The sequence below is a fragment of the Crassostrea angulata genome, chromosome 3 (genome assembly GCF_025612915.1).
Source record: "Crassostrea angulata isolate pt1a10 chromosome 3, ASM2561291v2, whole genome shotgun sequence".
In the NCBI taxonomy this organism is placed as follows: Eukaryota; Metazoa; Mollusca; class Bivalvia; order Ostreida; family Ostreidae; genus Magallana; species Magallana angulata.
In genome coordinates this window covers 4,598,183-4,625,189 of record NC_069113.1, presented here as the reverse complement: position 1 = coordinate 4,625,189, position 27,007 = coordinate 4,598,183, and the positions used below count along the sequence as shown (strand labels likewise).

At 34.8% G+C, this 27,007-nt stretch overlaps 2 protein-coding genes across 2 annotated transcripts; one reads left to right on the top strand and one right to left on the bottom strand.

Moving 5' to 3' along the window:
* Positions 1–189: 189 nt before the first annotated feature.
* On the bottom strand, positions 190–12,839 carry LOC128176713 (inositol-tetrakisphosphate 1-kinase-like). Its single transcript, XM_052843225.1, has 10 exons — positions 12,654–12,839; positions 8,433–8,457; positions 7,719–7,844; positions 5,785–5,902; positions 5,574–5,672; positions 3,854–3,897; positions 3,586–3,745; positions 3,380–3,447; positions 2,904–3,072; positions 190–2,721 (listed from the first exon to the last, which is right to left on the bottom strand). The coding sequence occupies exons 1-10, from the start codon at positions 12,728–12,730 to the stop codon at positions 2,453–2,455; spliced, it is 1,155 nt and encodes a 384-aa protein (XP_052699185.1). The 5' UTR covers positions 12,731–12,839; the 3' UTR covers positions 190–2,452.
* A 5,831-nt stretch (positions 12,840–18,670) lies between these two features.
* Positions 18,671–26,868, top strand: LOC128177603 (uncharacterized). Its single transcript, XM_052844376.1, has 3 exons — positions 18,671–18,872; positions 19,853–19,911; positions 25,834–26,868. The coding sequence occupies exons 1-3, from the start codon at positions 18,731–18,733 to the stop codon at positions 26,239–26,241; spliced, it is 609 nt and encodes a 202-aa protein (XP_052700336.1). The 5' UTR covers positions 18,671–18,730; the 3' UTR covers positions 26,242–26,868.
* The last annotated feature ends 139 nt before the right edge of the window (positions 26,869–27,007 follow it).

The following is a 27,007-nucleotide window of genomic DNA, read 5'->3' as shown; positions in this document are numbered from 1 at the left end:
GGCTCACAATCGCTCAGTCTTAAGACCGCTGGCCCAGTACACCAGAGGCCCCGAGTTTGAGTCCAAGTTGATACCTGACTTTTAACCAAGTGTTACATCTTTTTAAAATTGGTTTCATTGTCATTACCCTATAGGTAAAAGAAAAATAAAACTTTGCACCAGATCTCCAATTAAAAAATCCAATCAAACTTGTCTAATATAAAATTTATTAACAGATCAGCTATAATATATACATGTATAATATATATTTCCAAGAAAAGCTGCATAACAAATGTGTGTAAAACATACAACAGAAATAATACTAACACAGCCCAATCAAACCCAAAGGCGTGGTCCGATCAACACCGCATCACGTGGACATCACATGATCTCAATAAGTGTTAAAATATCAAATCTAAAAATATCCTTAATAAAAAAAACTCTAACAAAAAACAAGACCAGAGGACTTATATCCGTGACCAGTATAAGAATAGAACCAAGCAGTCTTACGTCTTGAGCAGAGAGTTGCAAGCAGTGTTATTAAGCCCTTAGTTTTCATTGAAAAGAATACTAGTTATGTATTCAGTGATTTTGTTTACTTACTGAAAATTGATCTGAATTATGTCTTCAATGGCAATAATCTCTATCTAGCATTTTAAACATCTAGTATAAATCCTTGAATTAAAAGATTACAAAAGATTAATAAAAACATTGTCAAAAATTTCTTTGCCTACCTTAAATTATTGTAAGTCATTAACATTTAGTTGAATTCTTTGCATCTTATGTCAATAAATAATTCTTTTTCTGAAAAAAAAAGCTAGACATTCATCAGAAAAAATACCAAGTACAAAATATTTTTCAAGAACGTAAAAGACTTATAGAAATAATACCTTATTTTAAACCTTTGATGAATGAATTGTCGATCATTAGAAATCTTATAACAATTAGTAAGAAAAGTGACAATGTATACCATTTAACTGCATCAGTCCAATATAAATATCAAAATCAGAAACCAAAACAAAGTTCTTCAAACAATCAAAAAAACCCAAACCAAGGCTGATAATAATTCTGACCTCAATCATCACTCTCACTCATAAAAAGTAAAAAATAATGTGCTCAACGATTCAGCATTTCTACGAAGACCACTCTGGTGCAATAGTTCTGTTAGAGGTACAGATTACTAGTGTTTCATCTCTTCCTCTTAATTATTATTGTGTTTAATGTATTTACCGTTACCTGCATCACACTTACTTATTCATCTAGAGAGGGGTCCTGGGGGGGAGAGAGGGGTCCTGGGGGGGGGGGGGGGGGGAAGACCCCCCTTCTCAGGCCACCCACAGAAAATAGCCCTTGGACCCTCCTCCCCCCTTTTGGATCACCCCTGGAAAAAAATGTCTGGATATGCACATGTTTATTATTACAGTTTTTGTGTATACCTGCATTACACTTATCAAGTTGTTCTCAGTTACTCTGTAACACAGTTAATTCACAAAAAAATGCCTGAGTCTTGTACCTATTATATATTCTTACTGTTAAAATTAGTAACAGGTTTCCAATCATCTGATTCAAACTCACAAGTTTAATCAAGCCATAAATAATCATAAATATGTATGTTTACATAGAGAATGCCCTGACTAATGACTCTGATCCTGTAAGTTCATCAAAACTTACACAAGTATTTCATTTTGAACATTGCTTGGTTTTACACATCAAGAGGATTTGAACACTTCCTACCTTTCCACAGCCAGTACAAAAAGGTTAATATTCATATTTCAAACTTCCTGCATTGTCATGGATGTGTCTGACTTAATTTATAAGTTAAATGGTATGTATCACCACACACTGCATGACAGAATGAGAATCTGGAGAAATATACAAGATGAAATCTAATGAACTAGACAAGAATAGATTACAATATATCATTTGATTAATGGTATTTGTTAAACATCAATCAAATCTTGTCTATACATACATTGTACACTCTTATATGTTGAAGAATCATTGATAAATATTTGACTATATTCACAAACCATTAATACAGGTAAATGCCAGTCTGACTTATTTTTTTGAAGAATCATTGCACAAAGTTTGTCCACATTATGGAACAGCTACGGTAACCAAAGTTTAATTATTCTAATACCACAATCAATTTGGCCAGGTTTTAGATCCTAAATGCTGTAGTTTAAAAGGTTTAGTAAATTTTGACTACTGATGCTGATTTGTCACGCTTATCTTTCTATTGGAAGCCACCAGGAATTTTTATTACTAATTTCAGTTATTGCTATTAAATCAATGCAATCAGTATTGAAATACTACTTGGGGTGCAATAACACTGCATATTAGAAAGTTGTTTGGATGGATAAAACTATGAATTTTCATGTATACTTTCAAGAACACCCCATATATAAAAAAAAAATCTTTGTATAAAATAAAAGGTGTTGAAATTGTTCCCTCAGTTGCATGATGGCCATTTTTAGTGTTCTAAAAGACCATTGATTGGTTGTTTCCATGGTAACAACATATCACCTTCATGAGTGTCAGGGTTTCTTTCAAAACACACTGCAGGTTGGAGCCCTGAGTTTCCGTTGCTTAACTTCGGTTTCTTAATGTCCCCTGCTTCCGAGCTCTCGGATCGCTTCCTACTCAGTCGCTCATTCTCAGTTTTCACTTTATCATTCTTATCCATCAAAGAATTTAGTAAGTCACACAGAATCTCCATAAAGTTTTCAACACCTTCATAACCTACAATAAAACAAGAACATAACCTGTGTAACTTCATGATCAAAATATGTGCATTTATATACTTAATAAGAGATTTTAAACTTTGTATTATGATTCATTCAACATCTTTTTAATTTCAAACTCTGTATTATGATTCATTCAACATGTTTTTAATTTTGCCTCCATTGACTTGTCGTTGCTACCTGGAAATGCGTTTATGTCTATCACAGCGTATTTCTTGGTATCACAATCAATGATGACGTCGATCCCAAACAGCTCCATCTTCAGTTCCCGTCTTACTGCATTCGCAAGATCTCCCAAAATCTCGTCATCGGGAGTGATAGGGGTCCGTAACAAGTCCTCTTTATCAAGCTGAACAGAAAAATAAAGGTTTATCATTCAAAATCTGATGTTCTCACGTTTTCATGAAGATTAAAGCAAGTTAATTACACAAATTGTTATCGACAGTACCATGTAACTACGCTAATGGTCAGTTGCTATAGTATGAGGAACTCTTGGTCAGTGAGCATAATAAAATATTTAACCTCTGTATTGATGACTTCTGAGCATGGTCTGGTTTAAACCATGATTTATTTCTTTTACTAGTATATTAAGAGTTTATTTCTCTTTTTTTTTTTTTTATCAAATTCATTTTGATAACTATGTTAACAAAACATACCTCTGTCAAAAAATTTGCACAGTTTGGCTTTGACACATCATTTGAATCAAAGTAAATGGTTGATCGGTCTAAAAAAGAAATATAAAGAATCATATCAAAGGGCTTCTACCGGTATATTATTTCCACAAAGAGAGCTTTCTGATGCATGTTACAATTCTTTTCCATGGACAAGATGTTTTTGATTGAGGGTCTCTTAGATTCCTTACCCATGGCAGCAAAGTTTTTGATTGAGGGTCTCTCCACGATGTGATGTTTCTCCCCAATAACAAACACTTTGTATAAGACTGCATTGTGGTTATGAAAGGTCTGGGCTACACAGGGGGGCTGGATATCATCCAGTCCCTGCTCATTGAAGATGATCGCCATCTGTAACGTAACAGGACATAATGGTTGTGAGAATTTCCAATCATAGACTAAAGTTTCTAAATACAGCATATTAAGGGTTATTGACTTATCCTTTTTCCTGGACAGTACCTTGTGTGACGCAGAGGAGCCATGTGCCACAATAGGCTTGCACACTAAAACAAAATGTAAACATACATGTACACATGTCAAATGTAACAAGAGAGGAGCTATGGCTTGTCCTGAAGAGGACTTTTAACTTCAAAAATACATGTACAGTGACAAAAAAAAGCATTACCCTTAAAAACTGTAAAAAAAAAAAAAAAAAATTGTAGCTGGAAATGTTCTAGGTGGCCTTGGCACAGAGAGAGAGAGAGAGAGAGAGAGAGAGAGAGAGAGAGAGAGAGAGAGAGATTTGTAGTCTGTTGGTTAGATTGTTTAAGCTAACAGGCATATTAGGAGTTACGGTAAGATATTATCTGCTTAATAAGTTCTGCATTTTCTTTGGATACTGTGGTTTCATTAGTATTCAAGGGTATCAATTGTCGTGGATAAAGTGAAAATCACAGTTTCAAGGATACGTTAATTCGTGGCCAATGACCCTATCAATACAAAATATTAGTAGAAATTGCAGTTCAATAACTATTTAATTTAAGGATAAACTTAACAAAGAAATCAACGAAAATTGGTATTCAATGAATATTGATGAAACCACAGTAAAAGATCTTTCCGAAGATGTCAGGCAATTTTATATGAATGTGAATGTGTGTTCTAAATGGTTATGCTCTTGTACATCTTGTTGCTGAGGGAATCACTGTGTGGTTGTGGGCAAGATTGAAAGAAAAAAGAGAAAAGTCTAACACATAGAATTGTCAAACTCTGCATACTTTTTAAGAAACTAAGTCAAACCTTATTCATTTCCAAAGTTATTGGTGAATTATACCTCAGGATATTTGAAAATGTTATATACTATTAGATGGTTTTGTAATGAAAACTTTTAAATGGACAACAGTATATAATAAATTTATCGTTGTAACAGAAACTGGATGCAAAGAGCCTGATAACATCTCATTGCCAGGCACAGATCATCAGATCAATCTCAGTGCTTTGTGTTTCATTTGATCTGATGATCTGGGCCTGGCAATTCAATGTGATCCGACCCTTTGAATCTTGTTACTGTTATAATAGCATATATTTATTTAGAACATAGAACTCAAATTTCATGAAGTTAACTATAGAACAAAATATACAAATGGTTCTTTGTATTGATGTTGTGTAAGGAGAACATATTCTTGTGAGAGTTGATCTGAGCTTACTTTGTTTTCATGCACATAGCATCACTTTCAAAATAATTTTCTTTCTTACTGGTACATTCAAATTTCTTTTCATTTGATGTTCTTGGTTTTTTTGGAACAAATGTCTTGTTATCTAAACAGCAGTAAATAGTAGAATACCAAATCTTACGGCATGAATTCAATTTTTACCAACCCATATAATTAATACATATTGTAAACAACATCTCCAGGTAGTGTTAGTTGACCGAGATTTACTCTACATCTCAAGGTTGTGTTAGTTGACCGAGATTTACTCTACATCTCAAGGTTGTATAAGCTGACCAAGGATTTGTTAGTTGACCGAGATTTACTCTATAGGTTGTGTAATTTGACCGAGATTTACTCTACATCTCAAGGTTGTGTTAGTTAACCGAGGTTGAGATCGTTGACCGAGATGTACTTTACATCTCCAGGTTGTGTTAGTTGGCTGAGGTTGTGTTAGTTGGCTGAGGTTGTGTTAGTTGGCTGAGGTTGTGTTAGTTGACTGAGGTTGTGTTAGTTGACCGAGATGTACTCACCAAAAGGATACTTGACCTCAGCCTCATGCAGCCTCTGTTTATTGGTTTCTCTGTCTTTAGTTGACAACTCAACAAAAGTGGGCGTGTACACAACAGATTCTATAATCCAACAGGTAATATTTGTATAATAACTAAATGAGACAACCATACCGTATGTATTAATGAATCGCATTGAAGCATTTATCATTCAGGGGCAATGATAGAATTTTACCTGACTTAAGGAGATTGCATTGAAGTAAAAGCTTGTATTGTTCATGTCTGTCGATCAGTTTTTCGATGGACTCAAAAGAATCCACAAGAATACAGTCTGGATGACTAGATATATACTCCTACAAAATACAAAGAATATACTTGGAATAACTAGATATATATATGAAAAATGAAGAGCAAGGAATGTTAGCCCTGTTAGGAGGAACATATTTCTCTGGAGAGTCAATTTTTTACATACACTGTACCACAACAAAACAACACTGACATACTTAAACTAAGGCTCTCTCCAAAAATAGTGGCTCACAAAGTACTTTTTGGATACCATTTGAACTTGGAAAAGCCGTATTTAAGCATTGATGCAAATGCTAATGCTCATCTTGCATTCAATTAGAGGAATTATAATAGTTCATAAAGTCATTGCATTTATGCAATTAACAAAACTTTTTTCATGGGAGCAATTGCATTCATGAGTTAATGAATACAAATAGGGAAAGATACAAGTTACAATGAACAGAAATCAGGATGCAGTAATTATGTAAAATTCTTAATTTCAACTGATTCATAAAAAGTGTTTAAAAACAAAATTAATTGAACATGTAAAAAGGCAGGTTCAAAAGTTCAACATTTGACTTTAAAAAAAAAATTTAAGCTAGTTTTCATCAACATTACCTTTTATTTCATTATTGTACATTCAGTTTTAATTATACCATAAATTTCTTAATACTCCTATAAAAATATTGAATTTTTCTTGTAATTTATTATTAAGCGGAAGACATGCTGAGAACATGTAACATTTTACCGATTATTCTAAATACCGGTACAATGTACAAACAAAGGGTGTCAACTGATATCCACATTATTAATATAAGTCTATAGACGAAAAAACAATTCCTACAGCTTCACTTCAAGTTTTTTGGGATAATCATTTATCATTAAATGGTTAAATATGAAATAATCCTGGTCCCTGCTGTTTTGTGATCTCCATTAAGTTAGATCTCTGTGTTAGATGTGATCAGTTTGTTCCTACATTTATCTCTTTCCTGTCACATCACAAACTGTCCTGTTCCATGGTCTAATTAAGCCAGTGTCCTATTGATCCTTCTATTAAATCAATTACAAGTTCATCATCAGTAGTAAATTACTCAGTACTCGTGGTGCAGGGGATAACTTCCATATAAAAGCATATTCATTTTTAGCCATATGCATCACTGACCCTGAGCTTACATAAATCAAACAACACACACTGTTACACTCTTGTGGTGACAAAGCATGAATGTGTCTTACCGGTAAGTAAAAATGTTTTATAAGGCTTTAAATACATAAATCAAACCTTCCATTTTTCATGACATAAAGCAATACTCTGAGGATGTTAAGCATTTTATATCCTGTTTACAGGCTGTTGAGGTTTTGATGTTGTATACTAATGTAGTTTTGTTTATATCATGCATAACTGCTCCAGGTGTAATTATCTGCCGATTACCTTGATATTGTTGAGATGTAATAAACTTGATATTTTTGAGGTGTAATTAACTGCCGATTACCTTGATATTGTTGAGCTTAAATTAACTGCCTATTACCTCGGTATTGTTGAGGTTAACTTAACTGCCGATTACCTTGATATTGTTGAGGTGTAATTTACTGCCCATTACCTTGATATTGTTGAGGTGTAATTAACTGCCGATTACCTTGATATCGTTGAAGTGTAATTAACTGCCGATTACCTTGATATTGTTGAAGTGTAATTAACTGTCGATTACTTTGATATTGTTGAGGTGTAATTAACTGTTGATTACCTTGATATTGCTGAGGTGTAATAACTGCAGATTACCTTAATATTGTTGAGGTGTAATAACTGCAGATTACCTTAATATTGTTGAGGTGTAATTAACTGCAGATTACCTTAATATTGTTGATGTGTAATAAACTGTCGATTACCTTGATATTGTTGATGGCGTCCAACGACTGTTCGTCACCATCCTCAGCGTCGACCATAAACAGCGTACACTTGTGGAGGATCAGATCAAACGGCCCCTGGAGCTCCAGGCTCTTATCTATGTTCAGCTGGTGATAAAACAGGGTACATGAAGAAAGCAGCCACAGACAAATGCACAGACAGTCAGACATACAGAAACACACATATACAAACACACATACAGACATACAGAAACACACATATACAAACACACATACAGACATACAGAAACACACATATACAAACACACATACAGACATCAATCTCACTGAGACGATCAGCCAAATAAACCACTGAACTCTACATACAATCAACGTACTGATCTCACAATTCAGTCATTAACTACATTGTACCTGTGGGTTTTATATAGAGAGATACATATATTTGTTGGTATTTTTACATGTAATTCTACCAGTATATCCAGTTATTTTTCAAACCAACATAGTATATATAGGTGTTTGACACCCGATTGATAAAACTAACATCTGCGACAGTGAGACATCAAAATCTTTCAAATGCTTTCTCTTAAAATCATTAATACATGTATCAAATACTTTCAATTTGCTGAGACAATGCTTTTAAGTGATTGCATTTTACATGTTACATGAGACAAAAGAGAAAGATGTAGCACACTTGAGACTCATAAATAAACTTCCTGTATGTGACTGACTACTTACTTTAACAAGCTCTATCCCTGCATCTCTGAAATATTCAGAAAAAAAGAAATGTTAAAAGAATTCACTTGTGAAATAATTCCTATGGAACTTTCTTAAAATCAAGTTTATTTCACAACATACTAAATGATGAATCTCAAAAATACCTTAGACTGAAACAACCTCACAGATAGGAAGAAAATTGATTAAATCAAATTAGCTTTATCAGCCTGCATCTCAGGGGAACCCTGATTCAGTCTTGTAATCACAGAATGGATTCTATGTTTTCACATTTTCAATTCCTATTTTCTCAATTAAGGTAGGATGTTACATCACCGGGATATTTCAATAATGGGAAAATGCCATTACTGATGAAAGTTAAATTACACTAAATGTAGCTAGCAGTTTTATAACAAATTACTGTCTAATGAATTCGGTCATCTACTGCAAGTGTGCATGCTAAAACCTAAATTAATATTTGCTTACATAATTTTCTCCATTAGTTTTATCCTCCCACCATCCCTCCGCCAAAGAAAACCAAAATATTTGGCTTCCACTTTTAAAATATAGTAGGTAATAACTCTTAAAGTTTGGCAAGCAGTCTTTAAGTTTTGATGGGCGTTTAATTGTACCGGCCGGTGCTCAGGTCTAATAGGCTGAGAGTGATCTATAGTTTGGTATATCCATGCAACATCAATACCTTGAATATATGTTGGAGACCTTGAATTGAGACAGAAGTCCCTTGACCACTGCCCCTATAATTTGTCAACCCCACAGCATCAAATCTACAGATATTTTTAAAGCTTTCCTTGACCCCAACACTTTGAGATAACAAGCTTTGCAAATACCAAACTGCTCATGACTGTAAACACTTGATCCCGATTGGCATTTGTCCTTGATAGATGTGGAGCCAACAAATTGTTGTAGCGAACTACACACTTTCTATCATTGCATATACTATCACATGTCCTTGAAATCTTGAAAAATTACTGTTCATGTTACAACTTGGCCACATTTGGGAAGGGGAAGAGGCATTTGTATTCACAAACATATTGTCCAAAAAGTTTCAAGACATTCTTGAACTTCTAAGATAGATATAGATCTGAAACAATTGTCAGATCTCTTAAGCATTGGTGCAAAAATATATCTGTCAAATTCATATCACAGGTTTGTTTTTGTAGTGTCAGGTAACATAATCTCAATTAATCTTTAAAGTTTAAGGGGATCCAATTTCCTCCTGAGTCCACATGAATCATAATCTCTGTAACTACAGAAAACAAATGCATAGGGACCAACAGACTCCCACATCACTGTGATAGTGAAGCAGCAGTGGTGACCTCTGTACAGAGACATGTATACTCAATAGTACGTTACAGTGGTATGTACAGTGAAGTTAATCCCAAAATAACATGGATCAGATCAAAGCCAACATGTAAATAATCTAGACCATTGCTGGTTCAGTAAACCAATCAATGAAACACTCCTGGTTCAGAATGTTACTAATCATGTTGCAAGTTGCGTACTGATGCCTCAGCACGTTGTATAGTACCCAATTTTTTGAAAAATATTTGTATATGTATGCCAAAAATTCCTTCTGACTAGGTAGATCTTCATTGCACTGGTGTCATATAAACACTCAGTATACATGTAAAGATGAGGAGTGCAACTCTGAAGAAATGCTACTGAATTAAGAGATAGCTATACTAATATATGCACAGGTATCAGTTTCCACTGGGCAGATATGGAGCTTAACAAAATTAAGACCCACAACAATTAACATGTTGTCATTAAAAACTTTACAGGATGGTGAATAAATTAAGCCAGTAGAATGCATATTAGCTGCATGATGTGTACCGACAAATAGTATCAGGTAAGTGAGAAGGAAATCCAGTGAGAATGTGCGTGGGTGATTAAGGACCAGTGTCGCAGGTCTGACAGGAGTGAACCACTCCAGACAAACAAACCTGGTTTAACTACATTGAATGAGTCAATAACCATTGATTAATGCCATACATGGGTAACAATTGCTCTTAAACTTTTGTTTATAAATATAACCAAGAGAATAAATCCCCTTGCAGTTGGTTGAATAGTACATTCATTGCATCACACAAAATGGATTTCGTAATAAGGAAATTGAAATGAGAACATAATTATTCAAATAAGTTAAAAAAAAAATACCCTAATAGTGATTCTAAAAAGGTCTTGAAATTTTGCTGACATCTTGAAAAAGTTAAGAGCAAGTTATTTCATCTGCGCAGAATTAATTATATATCTGCCCCCCCCCCCCCCTCCCCCCCCTTTCACTCAGTGAGTCATGCTAATTCAGTATGTACATATTCATCCAACTGTTTACACATCTTCCTATCATTATAAACAATCAGAGCTAAGCCACAAAAATCTTAAAGCCTAGTAATGGACATGTTTTGGAAATTGCTCAAATAGTCAGAAAAAAATATAAATCATCAACTATGTACTAACTGCATAATTCAAACAGTGTATCGACTCAAGGTAGTTCTTTTTATCACAGTAAACTCATCAGCAACTCAATCACAATGGCTTTACCTACAGAGGGTACAACCAAGCATACAAAAGGCATGTTCACTCAAGCAATTGATTCATATGGAGGAAACTATTTGAACCAACTGCTAGTACTGAGAAATTCCTGTTCAACTAATATAAAGCAGTGATACAACAGATGGTTAGTGATTATATTTGATAAGTGTGCCTGCTATCATTCATTGGAACACAAATTAGCTCACTCCTGAACTCCCTTCTATTTATATACCAAAGATACATAAAAATAATCTCATATAATAACAATCCTCCATGTAATATACTTTATTAATAATAACTACCAGCAACACGAATCAATAATAATAAGAATTTTTGTTAACACTTTTTTGTTGAGTTTGACAGCCTTCTAAATCAGTTTTTCCTATGAGCTTGTAATTGTAAGATAAATGACATAGGGCATAAATATTCAAGATATTTTTATGATACATGAATTTAAACAAAAATCTTAACTAAAGTAGAATCAAGTACATAGTGGTTTAAGATTGTAAATTATGCAGGTACTTCTTTACTTGCTGATACTGTCTCATAGTATATGTAATCATAAAGTATAAACTGAATTCACAACTGATCAATAAATGATAAGTTTGTTATGAAACTCAAAATAGTTACCGCAATATCACACTTTCGAGGTGTTAATATTCTCAAATAGCCTTGTGTCAGTGTGACCCAGAAACCTTTATAAAACCTGATATTTACTTTGCTCAACAGTTAAAAGGTCAAAAACTCATTGAACCAGCATAATATTTTCACAATGTCACTATAGTCTGTCCCAAGATATTTTTGCTGTATATTTCCTTAAATTATTCGATATTTATAAATACCTATTGGTTCAGACAATGTTCATTCAATAGTATGAAAAAATCCCAAGATTTCCCCTATGAAACGCCTCCTCTAGCTTGTCGGGTATCAATACACGGCTAAAAATAAGAAGTCTACAGGGTTTTTCCATTGCCAAGAAGATGAAAACGCCTGGATGATAACGTTGAAAAATTGCGTGAGGTGTCCCGAGTACTTCCGAATGGAGAAAAGTTGTCAACATTCCCCATTATAAATCTCGATTGGAGATCCGTTTTCGTTCCTGTGAATTTTTACGAGGGAAAAATGATAATGTGTGAATGAAGTTATCTTGGGATTTTTCCCTTTCATCGATTTTAATTGCACTTCTGTCCCAGGTATGTGTATTTTTATTAAAAAATCTTTCAGATATGCAGCATAAATATCTTGGGACAGACTATACATAAATATTGATTGTATATTGCAAGTGAATGATTAGAAATAGCCTTTGCATATTGGTGCAAGATGGTTTACAATTTAGAGTTACAATGACTATATACCAAGGGTTACTTCATATTTACATATCAAGATTTTGACTTCAATCGCATTTACACAGTACTTCTATATTTAAATGCCTTTAAAAATAACACTCACTCTGACCAACTGGTCAGATCCAGAACTAAAATCTTGGAACATTTCCAATACACATTAGTTTATTTACTGTTTATAAACAGTCTTAAATACAAGCAAGCAGTTTCAGTTAAAATATCTTTTTTTAAATGCATGAAATTTCCTTTTAAAAAAAGCGTTTGTTCTTGTACCTCTATAGTTTAATTCCCGGGTAAATAATGACTCATGGCAACTTGAAATTAAAAATCGCATCCTTGCAAAGCATACCTAAAGGTTGGTATTTGGTCCTCAAAATTGAGTCTCTTCTTCTTCTTTTCACTCAGCCAGTATCCGACTCGCCTCATACTGCCTTGGTTTAGTAGTTCCTCAAAAAATGTTAATCACTAACAACAGGACCTTTTCCCATGTCAAAATAGTACTAAACAAACCGGAAGCTGTCTCGTTTCTAGTTTCAAGTTAATGCGTACTAAGTTGATTCTGTTCTCTCACATGATCATTGGTAAATATTTAATTTATTCAAGAATATGCTAGATTTCGCCGAGCGATTTTACGTTTTATGCAAAATTAAGTTTTTTATGTTTAATTGATAAATAAGACAATTTTTAAAGCGACTCAGTGCTATTGCAAGTGGAGTAAGGTTTATAAATATGTCACTGGGGAGGTTACTCCATCATAAGCTTAGGCCTATACCGTGATGACAAACATTAACTAGCCTACTGTAACAACAATCAAAAGTAGTTTCTTCCTTCTGTTGTCCTATGAATCATCAAAATACAAGTCGAAAACTACCAGTAGGTAATATTTGTCATTACTGGCTATGTTTTAACATATATAACCTATATGTAACCCAATGTGGCCATCCACCCCTTTTCAGAGACCTTTTTTGGCGGAAATAATGTCACATTTAGCTGCAATAATGAATCCACCATCTATTTTCTTTATTCCGCGTATTCTGGAGAGAGAGAAAAATAAAAAAGAGAAGAGGGGTTCCTTATAGTAGCTATGTCAAATGGAACTCTATGACTGAGTCGTTTTAAAAAAGAAAAGGGAGAGGAAGTCGATTCAAACTTCATCAATTACAAACTTTCACTTTACAATCTTAACAAAACAACATTTCCTATCTTACACATAAATTTATATACCGGGGTTGCCCTCCACCTCCACCCCCTAAAAAAATCACTGCTAACACTGCACCCGGCTCCTCCTCCATTATGGATGCCATTTGAAGGCAAATGACATGTCTATCTCAACAATTATTTTACGGTAGATGGCATGACCAATATTTATACAATTACTTCAAAACAAAAAGCGAGAAAATCAAAAGAGATGGGATTATTACACAGAAGGAGAGAAAATCCCAAAGAAAATGCTTACTTTAATTCAATACCCAATTTCAATACTTGGTTATGGCAGAGGGGCTTCTTACCCGTCCTATTTCATATTCTCTTCTTCTTTTTAGGCTTATCACCCGTTTTAGATGAATGTGACTACATATTTTATGTACACATTCCTTCCATTTTCCGATTTAAATCGCATGCCCCTACCCCTTCCCCCGGTCAATTTTGGCAAGTGCTCCCCAACAATGGGCTATGAAAGTTATATTTGCGGATAAGTTCCAAACAAAATGTATAACTGTAGAAGATTTAAAAAGAAAATAGACACTTACATATATAGAAATTTAAATCTTGCAAGAGTGATAGACGTTGAGCATAAAATAATGTAGCCTAAATATAAAGAACATTTCTGAATTTTTTAAAGCCTAATATTTTGAGAGAATTTTACCTTTGAAGCTATATATCTAAAATTTGACATCACTGACCCCCACGTTTTATTATGTCAAAATGATACTGAATACTACGAAAGACGAATAGGGCCACTTAATAAAATATTTTTATCTCGTAATTACGAGAAAAGATCTCGTTATTACGAGTTAATTATCTCGTAATTACGAGAAAAGATCTCGTTATTACGAGTTAATTATCTCGTTATTACGAGAAAAGATCTCGTAATTACGAGAAAAGATCTCGTAATTACGAGTTAGTTATCTCGTTATTACGAGTTAATTATCTCGTAATTACGAGAAAAGATCTCGTAATTACGAGAAAAGATCTCGTTATTATGAGTTAATTATCTCGTAATTACGAGAAAAGATCTCGTAATTACGAGAAAAGATCTCGTAATTACGAGAAAAGATCTCGTAATTACGAGAAAAGATCTCGTTATTACGAGTTAATTATCTCGTAATTACGAGAAAAGATCTAGTTTTGAAATGGCGCGTTTCATTATTCTATTCTTTTTATATAAAGTGTATGAACTACTGCAATGTCTATTAATATACACTTACTTAGCATGATCATCGTTTAAAACGCATAATTTGATATAAAATCGGAGCAAGCAGTTTTAAAGAAATTTCAGAAGAATTAGCAAAGCAAATTGATTAAAAAATTCATTGAACTGTATGTCAATAATTAAGAAGGATACGTGTTATTTTTTTCAGACTCCAAAATGTTTATATAAAATCAATTATTTTCAATATACATGTAGGTTGTGTATGAACATATAAAACACAAATTCGGGTAAATCCTGTGTATCCATATCCATGACTGAAACTATATATCTGTAACTAATAAAACTGTGTTTTTACGACTATAGGACTACCTGGTATTTACTTCGGAGTGGAATTATAATATATATAAGTTGAATAGAAAAATTACATAAAGTTCTTTCCTTTTATTAATACCAGATAAAATGTCGAAACCAATCATTTTGATATGTAGAAATTAATGAATAATGATCGTTGTTATTTTTAAATATTGATCAAAATTGAATCAACGTTTCTGAAATGAAAAAGATAGACTTAAAGTGTGATCCACTCGAATTCTTTTTCAGAAACGCACCATTTTATATAGATCTTTTCTCGTAATAACTTTTGTGTATGAACATATAAAACACAAATTCGGGTAAATCCTGTGTATCCATATCCATGACTGAAACTATATATCTGTAACTAATAAAACTGTGTTTTTACGACTATAGGACTACCTGGTATTTACTTCGGAGTGGAATTATAATATATATAAGTTGAATAGAAAAATTACATAAAGTTCTTTCCTTTTATTAATACCAGATAAAATGTCGAAACCAATCATTTTGATATGTAGAAATTAATGAATAATGATCGTTGTTATTTTTAAATATTGATCAAAATTGAATCAACGTTTCTGAAATGAAAAAGATAGACTTAAAGTGTGATCCACTCGAATTCTTTTTCAGAAACGCACCATTTTATATAGATCTTTTCTCGTAATAACGAGATCTTTTCTCGTAATAACGAGAAAATTATCTCGTAATAACGAGATCTTTTCTCGTAATTACGAGATCTTTTCTCGTAATATCGAGATAACTAACTCGTAATAACGAGATCTTTTCTCGTAATAACGAGATCTTTTCTCGTAATAACGAGATAATTAACTCGTAATAACGAGATCTTTTCTCGTCATTACGAGATAAAAATATTTTTTTATGTGGCCCTATTCGGCTTTCGTAGAATACATATCTAAGCAAACTGGATTAATCATATAAAATTCTTGATTTTCAAATAAGTTTTTTTTTTTAAATCAAATTATAACTGTTATAGAAATTGTCTATTTTAAGTGCAAAAAGGTCACAAAAAATCAATACAGCTTTTACAAAATATTTCGTAATGCCTCTATTCAGTGTGACCATTGTGCATACTTAAAAACAGTATTTGAAGAAATACTGACAACGAATCCTAATCAGGCTGAAATTGCATTTTAGGCCCAAAAAGGTCAAAATAAATTGGCCATAACTCATAGGTATGAACACTGACCCCACATTATCTTTGTATTGTTCAAGTATGTTTTGTCTACAGATTTCAATTATATACTTTTCAAAAAATTCTTGATACAAGAACATATAGAACATAAGGGATACCATCTTGTACATTTGAGGATAAGAATGTAAACATTTCTTGAAGTGGCTTTTTTCTGTCCGTAACTGGCCAAAAATGTTGCCAAAAGATACAAAGCAATAAATATGAAGTCCTACATGTCATTTTGCTCGAAAAGTATGCATACAAGAACAGGACAAAGCCTTTTTTATTACTCAGAACAGCTGTCGGTCTGCGCAGCTACAGACTTATTTTGAAGATTTAAGTAAAAATCTGAAGGGAGTTCATTGGTGTCCTCTCTACAACCACTTGTTGAGAAAAAGTTTGACTTTTGCTCATTTAAATTGTAACTTTGCCTTAAAATAGGGTACCCTATTTTTATCAGTCGGCATGGGATCTATTTTTAGAACAAGAAAAATCCAGTCTATACTTAGAACTCCTGTGTCTATGGAGAAACATAGACGTTATATTTCCATAGAAAAAAATAAATGTCAATTCAAAACAATCCGTTTTGAATTTGATATACATCTCTACACCTGTCCCATGTTTGTTTTATGGGGATTATTTTAGTTCTATAAGTATGAATTGAAGTAAATTCTTTTTAGAAGTGGGATATGTGTCCAAAAAAGTGATTGTCTTGATTTAAAATAGTATACATAATATTTCAATGAAAATATATCTGCAATGCTCCATATATATAGACACGGACAAATATATCTTGTGTTTTTTAAGGCCCATTTTAAGAATATGGTACCATACTTTGAGACAAAGTTACAACTTAAATAAGCAAGTTTAGACATTTTTCTCAACAAATTGTTGTTGAGAGGACACCATGCAATTAACCTCCTTCATATTTTTTCAAAATGAGTCCGTAGCTGCGCAGTTCGACAGTTGTTGAGTGATGAAAAAGACATTCTCCTTTTCTTGTATGCATACTTTTCAAACGAAATGACATGTAAGACTTTGTATTTATTGCTTTTATATCTTTTGGCAACATATTTGGTCAGTTTCGGGCAAACGCAAGCCACTTCAAGAAATGTTTACTTTTTTCCTCAAATGTACAAGATGGCCGCGCACCCCCTTAAAAATGACGCGATTTTATCGACCAGCAAAATATGCATGTATTGCGAAATCTTAGCTCAGAAGTCAGACAAATCTTGTTGATTTCAAAGAGCCGTGGCTGAGTGGTTAGCAATGAAATAGACAGACCTACGTCACATTGCTGTGACACAACTACCAAAAGTCCAAGCTTTTGTTAAAATGGTTGTAATAAGGTGCCAGTCCATAAGTATCTGATTGAATAAAATTATGTACCTTTCTTCTGACAGACAATGTTTCCTAACCCAGTTCAAGGTACATGTATATAGTTTTTTTTTCTCGAAGAATATTCTTCGAACCATTTTAACAAGACCTTGGACGAAGCTATCTATTTCTTGCATTAAAACAAATAAAAAATGACGCTGGTTTCAAGTGAAATATGCATAGATTGCGTACATGTAGTCTTAACTCAAAAGCCAGACAAATCTAGTTGATTTCAAAGACCATGGCTGAGTGGCCAGCAGTGAAATAGACATGCCTTCGTCACAATGCTGTTTGACACAACTACCCAAAGTCCAAGCTCTTGTCAATATGGGCTTTATTTGATTTGATCACGCCCTGACCGAAATTATCACCTCATAATACTCAAAGAATGATTTCTTATTCCTTATTTCACTCACAGGTTTCCATTCGAAAAGACTTCTACGAATTTCTTATGTTTTAATTATGGCTATACTCCTCTACTATATAAATGGTCATTAGTTCTTTTCTGTTTGGAAATTCTTCCATTGCTTTTGAGCTATCTGACCACTAACTGGCCCCGGAACTAGGATTGCAAGCACCAGGGTATATCCACATACGTGGACCATGCATGTCGTGCATTTAGGGGCCTAGTTCCAAGACCTCGTGGTTCTGCTTGGAGCCGGAATGTACCAAATTCCCATCTTCTACCCATATCTCGGCCATATACATGTATGTATAACTGTCGGGATGGTAAGACTTACAAAATAAATTTCGCTTATTTTTCGAAGCGAACTAGCTACTAGCTAGGTCTCGGATAGAACTGAAAGTAAGAGTGAGAAGCACAAAAACAAACAACAAACACATGCACTGTTTGTACACAGTCAAAAAATTATACTAAAATACTAATACTTCGACGCAAGTTTTACAGTATATTCAGGATATATTTAATTTTTTTTAATTCGTCATGTACACACACATGCACGCGCGCACACACACAAGTTCGTAGTATGGCGCGTTCTGTCAATTTATCGCGCTTGCGCTCTTTGAAATCGGTAATCCCTCATATGAGGGCCCATTCTATTAATAGCAAGCGGACGTGGATTGGTTATTTATCAATACTGTATACAGAGTCCATTCGGTTGTGCGACTAGAAATGTCGAATGAGGGCGACCTGAAATTTATTAAGTGTGTGGTGGTGGGGGATGGGGCTGTGGGTAAGACGTGTATGCTGATGAGTTACGCCACCAACAAGTTCCCGACGGAGTACGTACCTACAGTGTTCGACAACTATGCAGGTAGGGAGTAGTGTACAGTGAACGTGGGGGTCCGGTCCATGAGGCGGACATAATTGTCAGTACTTGTGTTTATTAATTCATTGAACATAATTATACAGACAGAGGAACAACGTTATGATCAACAATTGAGCAGTGTGTATAAAAAGTGAATCGGAAGTCCCGTTTATAAAATCCGACATGACAAAGGGTTGTTGTTTTGATTCGTTACGTGCATGAACGACCTTCGTTCTGGGGTTTAAATGTAAGAAAACACAATGTTATGATCGAGTGTGTTATTCCCCGGGGGTCAGTGTTATGTACACGTGTGTATCTACCACTGGACAGTCCAAAGTACATGTATACCTATATAGCTTTACAGAGCTGATCAGGGACAGCTGAATGAATCAAAGTACCGTACACCGATGACTGTTGAACCTTTCATTTCCTGTCATTAGTAGCTACTTATGTATGTCAAAGTCAGAGAGAATTGAGGGAGGCCCAGTGACAAGCCTGATCACCGAGTTCGTCCCAGCATAACCAGTGAACATCTGGGCGTGCACCTGTCTGATGTATGCATGTACACATTTTTCCGCGAGGAAACATGTACACAACATTTCTGAAGAAGCGCAACGTGTGGTACAGCTGTAGATTCAGGGGGGGGGGGCTCTTATAGAGAGCAAAGACGTCGCCCTAAAGTACTCAATTACCGCATCACGACAGTAAACGATGCCCTTATATCCTCCCACTAAACAATGAAGTACATTGTATACATCAGTTTTTGCGTGAACCTAAATCCCATCAAGTGGTCATGAATGATTGTACTGACCCCAATACGGCGGTTAACTATCGGAATAGTCCTATATCTACCGACATATATCGTATTACATCTAACTATTGACCATCATGCACTACATCAGCCCTGATGTAATCTGACACATTCTGGCCTTGTACCACTTCGTAACCTTAGAACAAATTGTAAAAGCAATCTTTTTGTTTTTCAGTCAATGTGAAAGTCAAAGAACATGATTACCAGCTGGGATTGTTTGATACAGCAGGCCAGGTAAGGCGGCTAGGGGTGGGGACACAGCAAAGTGAGACTGTGAATGATGGGGAACCGGACAGGCTATGCATCCAGGATGGGGGTGGGAACTTGTCCCTAGTTAGCAAGGGACGCATCTCTAATGTGATGACACATTACACACGCTGGATACACTAGGCATTTTCATTTTTTAATCAAAATACTAAATTATAATGAGATTCAAAAGTGTTAATATATAAAATGACAAAATTCTGCTTTTTAGGAAAACAGGAAAGGGAAGTAAAGATAGCGTTGGGTATTTCAGAGATTTGGTGACATTATACAATATCCTTTGATCGTTCTAGAATAACAGGCAATGGTTTATACATGTAAATATGCTGAAACACGCAAGTAAATGATTTAGTGTTTGTGTTAACTTCAACAAGATCAGTTGTTCCAAAACACTGTTAAATAATTTAGTTACAAAGAAATTATACGATATGAAATTTCCGTTCGTTGTAGCGTTTTTATTTCAGAAATTAATAATTCTCCAGTTTAATGTGATGGGTTTTTAAATGGCTGAGTAAATAAGTCTGAAATAAAAGGGGGCCACAGGTAAATGAGTCACCATAAACACTCTAAAGGACGTGACAGCGCCTCTACAGATAAATCATAATGCAGACATGGCCTTTATTTTTGCAGGTATTGTATTGTATTGTTTATTGGCTAAATTCAAATGAATTATAAGCTGTTGAAACATATGTACATAATTATAAATATATAATGCTACACTCTATCCAATCAAAATCAAACAGTTCGCTATTGACGTTAAACAATATTCAAAAAAAATATTATTCATACATGTACATTCATAGGAGGAGAGACCCTATAAATCAATAATCAAATGATTATAATAATGATAATAATGATAATAATAGTAATATTAATAATAATAGTGATAGTAATAATACATCAGTTGGATGTACTAGTTATCCGACATCCCGTTTTTTACCTGCCTCACGCAGAAACATTGCGAGATGGCACAATTGTTTGCGATTATGAATGGCAAGGAGTTGAACTAACTTAAACATTGAAGGACGAGACCAGTAATATTTTTTTAAATACAATACCCGTAGACTTTTATAAAATGGACAGAGAAGTATGAAATGGAATTCATCCTCGACTTCACCTAAATTACAATATTTACAGATACGCATCGATCTGACAGTTCCATTATATCGGCCTTGCTCTACCAAAAGCATATGCGATGACAGTCTATATTTTGTTAAAAGGACAACAAGGTTTTCCGGAATATTTTTACTCAAATAAAATTGTAACGAAAAAGTGTCAGGCAGATACTTGTACAATAAACATTTAGAGGATGACTCAAAAAATGCGTCTCTTTCCTGAATAAAAAAATCAGACAATCTCTGCTTTACAATTTTTAAGAAAACATTAGTGTTAGCCACATTTTGTGAAAGCCAGACCTCATGCATACCCAGAGATACTAATAATTCTCTGACATTAAAACACCATGTATTTGGTATCAACTGTGAGACCATTTCCTCATATACATTGCGTAATATACAATTTTCTGTTTTAATCAATTTCAACCAATACTTAATGATACGCAATTTACGTATAATACTCATAGGTAGACGACCTAACTCTGAATAAACCATAAAGTTTGACGTACATTTTTTAACTTTCAAAATTCTTTTACAAAAATTTGTGTGAACTCGTTCTATTTCATCACCAGAGTGAAAACCCCATATCTCGGAGCCATAGTTAAGAACGCTAGATACATAGGTGTCAAAAATGCTTAATTTAGTCTCAATATTTAAATAAGTTTCATTACATAGTTTTAGAATACCAAACATACATTTCCTACCCTGCATTGCAATTGTTTTCTGTGTAACATTAAAATTCCCATTAAAATTCAAATTGATTCCTAAATAATTGAAACAATTAACAACCTCAACATGCTTTTGGTCATAGGTCCAAAAATCATTTTTACACATTCTACCCGCATGTCGAAAAACAACTATTTTAGTTTTATCTGTGTTCACACCAATATTCCAATCATTACTAAATTGATACAATTGATTCAACATACCCTGTAGACTCTCCCTTGAATTAGCTATTAACACAGTATCATCAGCATACATTAAAAGAAAAAGCGAAAGGTCTCTGAAGTCAACAGGTTCACAACAACTTCGGATAAGATCCATTTCAAAATCATTAATATATAATGAAAAAAGAAAAGGCGACAAAGCCTCTCCTTGCATAAGTCCAGTTGTTGACGAAAAATAATTTGACAGTTCAGACTTATATCTGACACATGATTTTAACTCACAATAAATATGCTTAATAATACTTAACAACTTTCCCGTGACTCCATTTGTAGCAAGTTTGTATAATAACTTGTTTCTATTCACACTATCAAACGCTTTTCTGTAATCAACAAAACAACAATATAATTTCTTTTTCTTTTTCAAATATAAAGATACTAAACTAGTAAGTGCAAAAATAGCATCTGTGGTACTATGACCTGGCTTAAACCCAAACTGCGCATCGCTTATGATACCATTGTCGTCAGACCAGCGAAGTAATCTATAGTTCAACACTGTGGTAAATATTTTTGCCAGATTACTAACAAGAGTTATTCCCCTGTAATTGTTAACATCATTGGTGTTACCTTTTTTAAGAAGTGGAATTATTACACCTATAGACCAGCTCCTTGGGAAAGTACCTGCATCCAAAATTTTATTAAAAAGTCTAACTAAAACTGGTAAAAAAAACTCTTTAAATTTAACAAAATATTCATTTAACAGGTGATCTGTTCCGGCAGCTTTACCACATTTTAATTTTTTTAATACTGAAAGTAATTCCTCCTCATCTATGGCTTTATCTAATTCACTAAAAACAGTATCAGTACTCCTCTGCTCAAAAAATGGACTTTCAATGTCTACAATATTTTCATCTACATTACAAACACTCTTAAAATATTGATAAAAAGCATCTAAATCTAAAGAGCTTTTAATTGTTTTTCTTTTCTTGAAAATCTTGTAAAACTGTTTTGGGTTGTGCTTTCTTAAATAGTTGAGTTTATTACCTTCGTGTCTGACAAACCTATTTCTAGTTCTAAGTACATGCTTTTTGTAGACACGTTTGTTTTCACATAAAGTGATACGATTTTGAACAGACCTTTCCCAATTAAAAATACGTAAGGAGCTTTTATAAACTTTACGGAGTTCTTTACACTTGTCATCGAACCATGGCTTATTACTACTGGAAGACTTAATGTCAATAGACGATCCACCTAAAAAGTTGGATACACTACAAAAAGGCATAAAAACACTGTTTAATATACTAGTGAAATTATTTACAACCTGATCTGTACTAAGGATCCCACAGTCCATTTTTTCAAAAAGACTGTAAAAATCAGACACTTTACTGTGTAAGATAGATTTTATGGACTCAAAAGCTTCCTCATTCCATCTGTACACACTGCCTGCCGTTACATTACTACAGAAAATGTTATGATTGTCATAGCGTTGGTAGTTTTTAACATTATGAATACACACTTCAACTGGAGCGTGGTCTGACCATTCATTAAAATCTTTAACAGTAAAACTCTCGATGGCATCAAAATCATCCTTACCAACTAAAACATAATCTATGACACTCGAACCTAAATGGTTAAAAAATGTATATTTGCCCCGCGTGTCCCCGGAAACCCTGCCATTACATATTCTAAGACCAGAGGCTCGACATAATTCGAGTAATTTACGACCAAAATTATTGACATGTTTGTCTTCCGATCTACGTGAACAAGTATAATCCTTATCATATGACAAAAATGCAGGCATGTTATTTAACAAATTGTTAGCCAAAATATCATATTCAACATAATCTTTTGATTCACCCACACGACTATTAAAATCTCCAGCTAATATGATAACACCCATATCACTGTACTTCGCAATATCGCATAATAGAGTGTCAAAAAGGTCAATATCATAAGTAGTATAGAATACACTGTTTTCATGTGCAATGTAAACAAAACAAATATAAACGTCATTTTTATATATACCTGACAATTTTACCCATACCATACTGTCACCAACATATTTACAAACTGAAAAGTGAGGTAGTAGTTCGTCTCTTACCAGAATTACCATTCCACCCCCTTTGCCTCTGGTACGTGGGTACATAAAGGACGCATAACCTTGAGTAAGATGAGACAGGTCTAAAGTAGACTCACTGTTTACCCAACACTCTGATAAAAATACAATGTCATACGAAGAAAGAAGTTTACAAAACTCATGTTCACCTAACTTCTTTTCCAGACCTCTGTTCACGTTCCATGACACGATTCGGAGCGGTGGTCTATCCTCAGCGTCCCCCTAGCTCTGGGTGGGTGTCGGCGCGTCAGTACTACCTTGCGCGATTAACTGGTCCTCGCCTTCCATGGGTTGATCTTCAGGTGTACCCTTGTCCATATTACCGATCGGTGGCGCAGGCACAACGTGACTTCCAAAATACGTTGGATCCTCTGTAGGCTCTGTCTCGGGGTCGTAACGCTGACCGTTGACGTAAAGCGTATCTCGAACCATCTTCACATTGTCGCCACGGCTCCTATGGTACCGCATCGCGGGGTATAGCTCCCTCCGACGCCTCTCAATAGAGGTGGGATACTGTTCTCGGATTCCGTAGCCCGTATTGCGCAACCTGTGCGACCTACTCCTGACAGCGATTAAGTCTTTTTGGTAGAGAAATCGGGCAACAATCGGTCTATCTTGACCGCGGACGTATCTGCCAAACCGGTGGACGTTTCCGAATTGAATATGCTCGTCGATGCCTAGCTCATAATACAGAAAGGCGCGAAGCTTATCTTCCGTATCCTCATCCTTGGTCTCCCCTCCGATGCCAGTAAAAATGAGGTTCATCTTCATTGAACGACACTGTAAATCGGTAATCGATGCTTCGAGAGCTCTATAATCCCGTCTCATACTGTCTAGACTTTTACATAGCGACTCTATTGTTTTCTCGTGTCTCTTCAGGTCTCTCTCGTGATCGGTGTTCACCCCCTGTTCTTCTAGCTTTTCAACTCTCGCTGAGATTGCACTCACCGCCGCCGAGTTTTCCGTTAGCTTTCTTTCAACATCACTGATCCTGTTATTGAACTTTGCAACAGTCGCATTCACTTTTTCCAGTTTTTCTTCAATATGATCGATTTGGTCTAATTTAACTAACTTTTGCATAATCTTATCGAGTTTATCATTCTGTTCATTTAACTGAGAAATAATATCCCCACTAGGTTTTGTAGCCGCTTGAGTCTTTGGTGTCGAGGTGGTGGGTCCCAGGTGATCCGTTTTATTGGCTACATTTGGTTTAGTAAGTATCGGTGTCCCGTAAAGAACGTTGCTGGCCACACTGATGATGCTGCTTAACATAGACGAGTCATGGCTTTCCTGATCGGGCACCTGTGAACATTGCTCACTGCCGCCATTCTCGCCATTCTCACTACTGTCGGAAGTTTTACTTTTTCTTTTCCTTTTTTTGTGTTTATGTTGCCCCATTACACTTAAATATCAATGTTAGCACCAGCCAAATCAATAATACTCACTTAAGAGGAATGTAGATATGGAAAATAAAACTCCACAGCCGACAGGAAAGGTAAACTAGCTCCGACCCGGGAGCTACTCAAAACACGTCCGACCACCTCGACGACCACTGTCCGCACCTGTTTCAGGTGGATCTATAAAAAACAATGCTTACTTCTAAGAATAATTATTGTAATTAAATGTGATATACATTTTGTGTATTAAACACGTTTGTTTGCTAATTATACCTGGAAACCCGCATTAAAGTGTATATCTTTGTGTAACATGCTTTCATTTGCTAGTTCAGCTGTCGCAGAATATCGATCACATAATCAATCGTTTATTTGTGTTACAGGAGGAGTACCAGGGTTTGCGCCTCCTCTCCTACCCGGGGACTCACGTGTTTCTCATGTGCTTCTCTATTGTGATGCCGGAATCCATGAAAAACTTAGAACTGAAATGGATTCCGGAAGTCCGGCACCAGGTGCCGAACGCCGCCTATATTCTAGTGGGAACTCAAGTTGACTTACGAGACGACGAGAAAATAGGTCAAAAACTTCAAAAAAGGCGGCAAAAACCGGTGACCGCAGAGGAGGGACAAAAATTAGCGAAAAGGTTAAACTGTGAGTGTTATGTGGAGTGTTCGGCGCTGACAAGACAGGGCCTCAAGGACGTATTCGATGAGGCGCTAATCGCCGTGCTGGACCCCAAGGTCAAGAAGAAAACGCCGACGGGCGGCAGATTTAAGTGTGCAATTCTGTGATAGTCATTTATTTTATATTGTTTTCTAGGTTATCTTTCTTATTTTATAGTCTACGAGGTTCCGAACGGTGCCTCGTTTTTTTTATAGCTGGTTTTACAGCGCTAAACTATTGCCTATTTCTACTACCATTCTCTAGTGCCTTTCATCAGCTATAACACAGCCGTGATCGGCCGAACACCAGCCTTCGTACGCTAACAGGCATAATACATGTTGGGATTCTTATTGTCTTCAAAAGATAACACAAGTAATGCCCACAAATGAAAAATCTAAGATCTAATTCGTTATTTTTTAATCGCAGCATGCAGAGACCTAAACAATTTTCAAATTGTGCGCTAAAGATTAAGACCCCAAATAGAATCGCTAGGTTTATCGTCTGTAGTTCATTTTTTACTTATACATTATATATAATGACTTGATCAGTATTTTATTTATCGCTTTTTGTACTTTGTTGGACGCAATCGTCCAGTCCTTGCTGCATATTCTCGCCGTCTTCCTCTGTTCTCTGTTTTGTTATGTTTTATCAAAATTTATGAAGTGTTCATTTTACTTTATGATTATCAATGTTAACAATGTATAAATTTTACTTAATATAATTCATTTTAAATTAAAAGACGTAATTAAGATTTACACGACTGCAGAGTTTGTCTTTCAAAGATTTATGGTTTCATTATCGACACAGACGGTTGCATCTTTTTTTTAGTTTTGTTGAAAAGCAGCATATACAACTTGAAATCTCCAGAAATTTTTAGATGTCAGATTTTGAGTC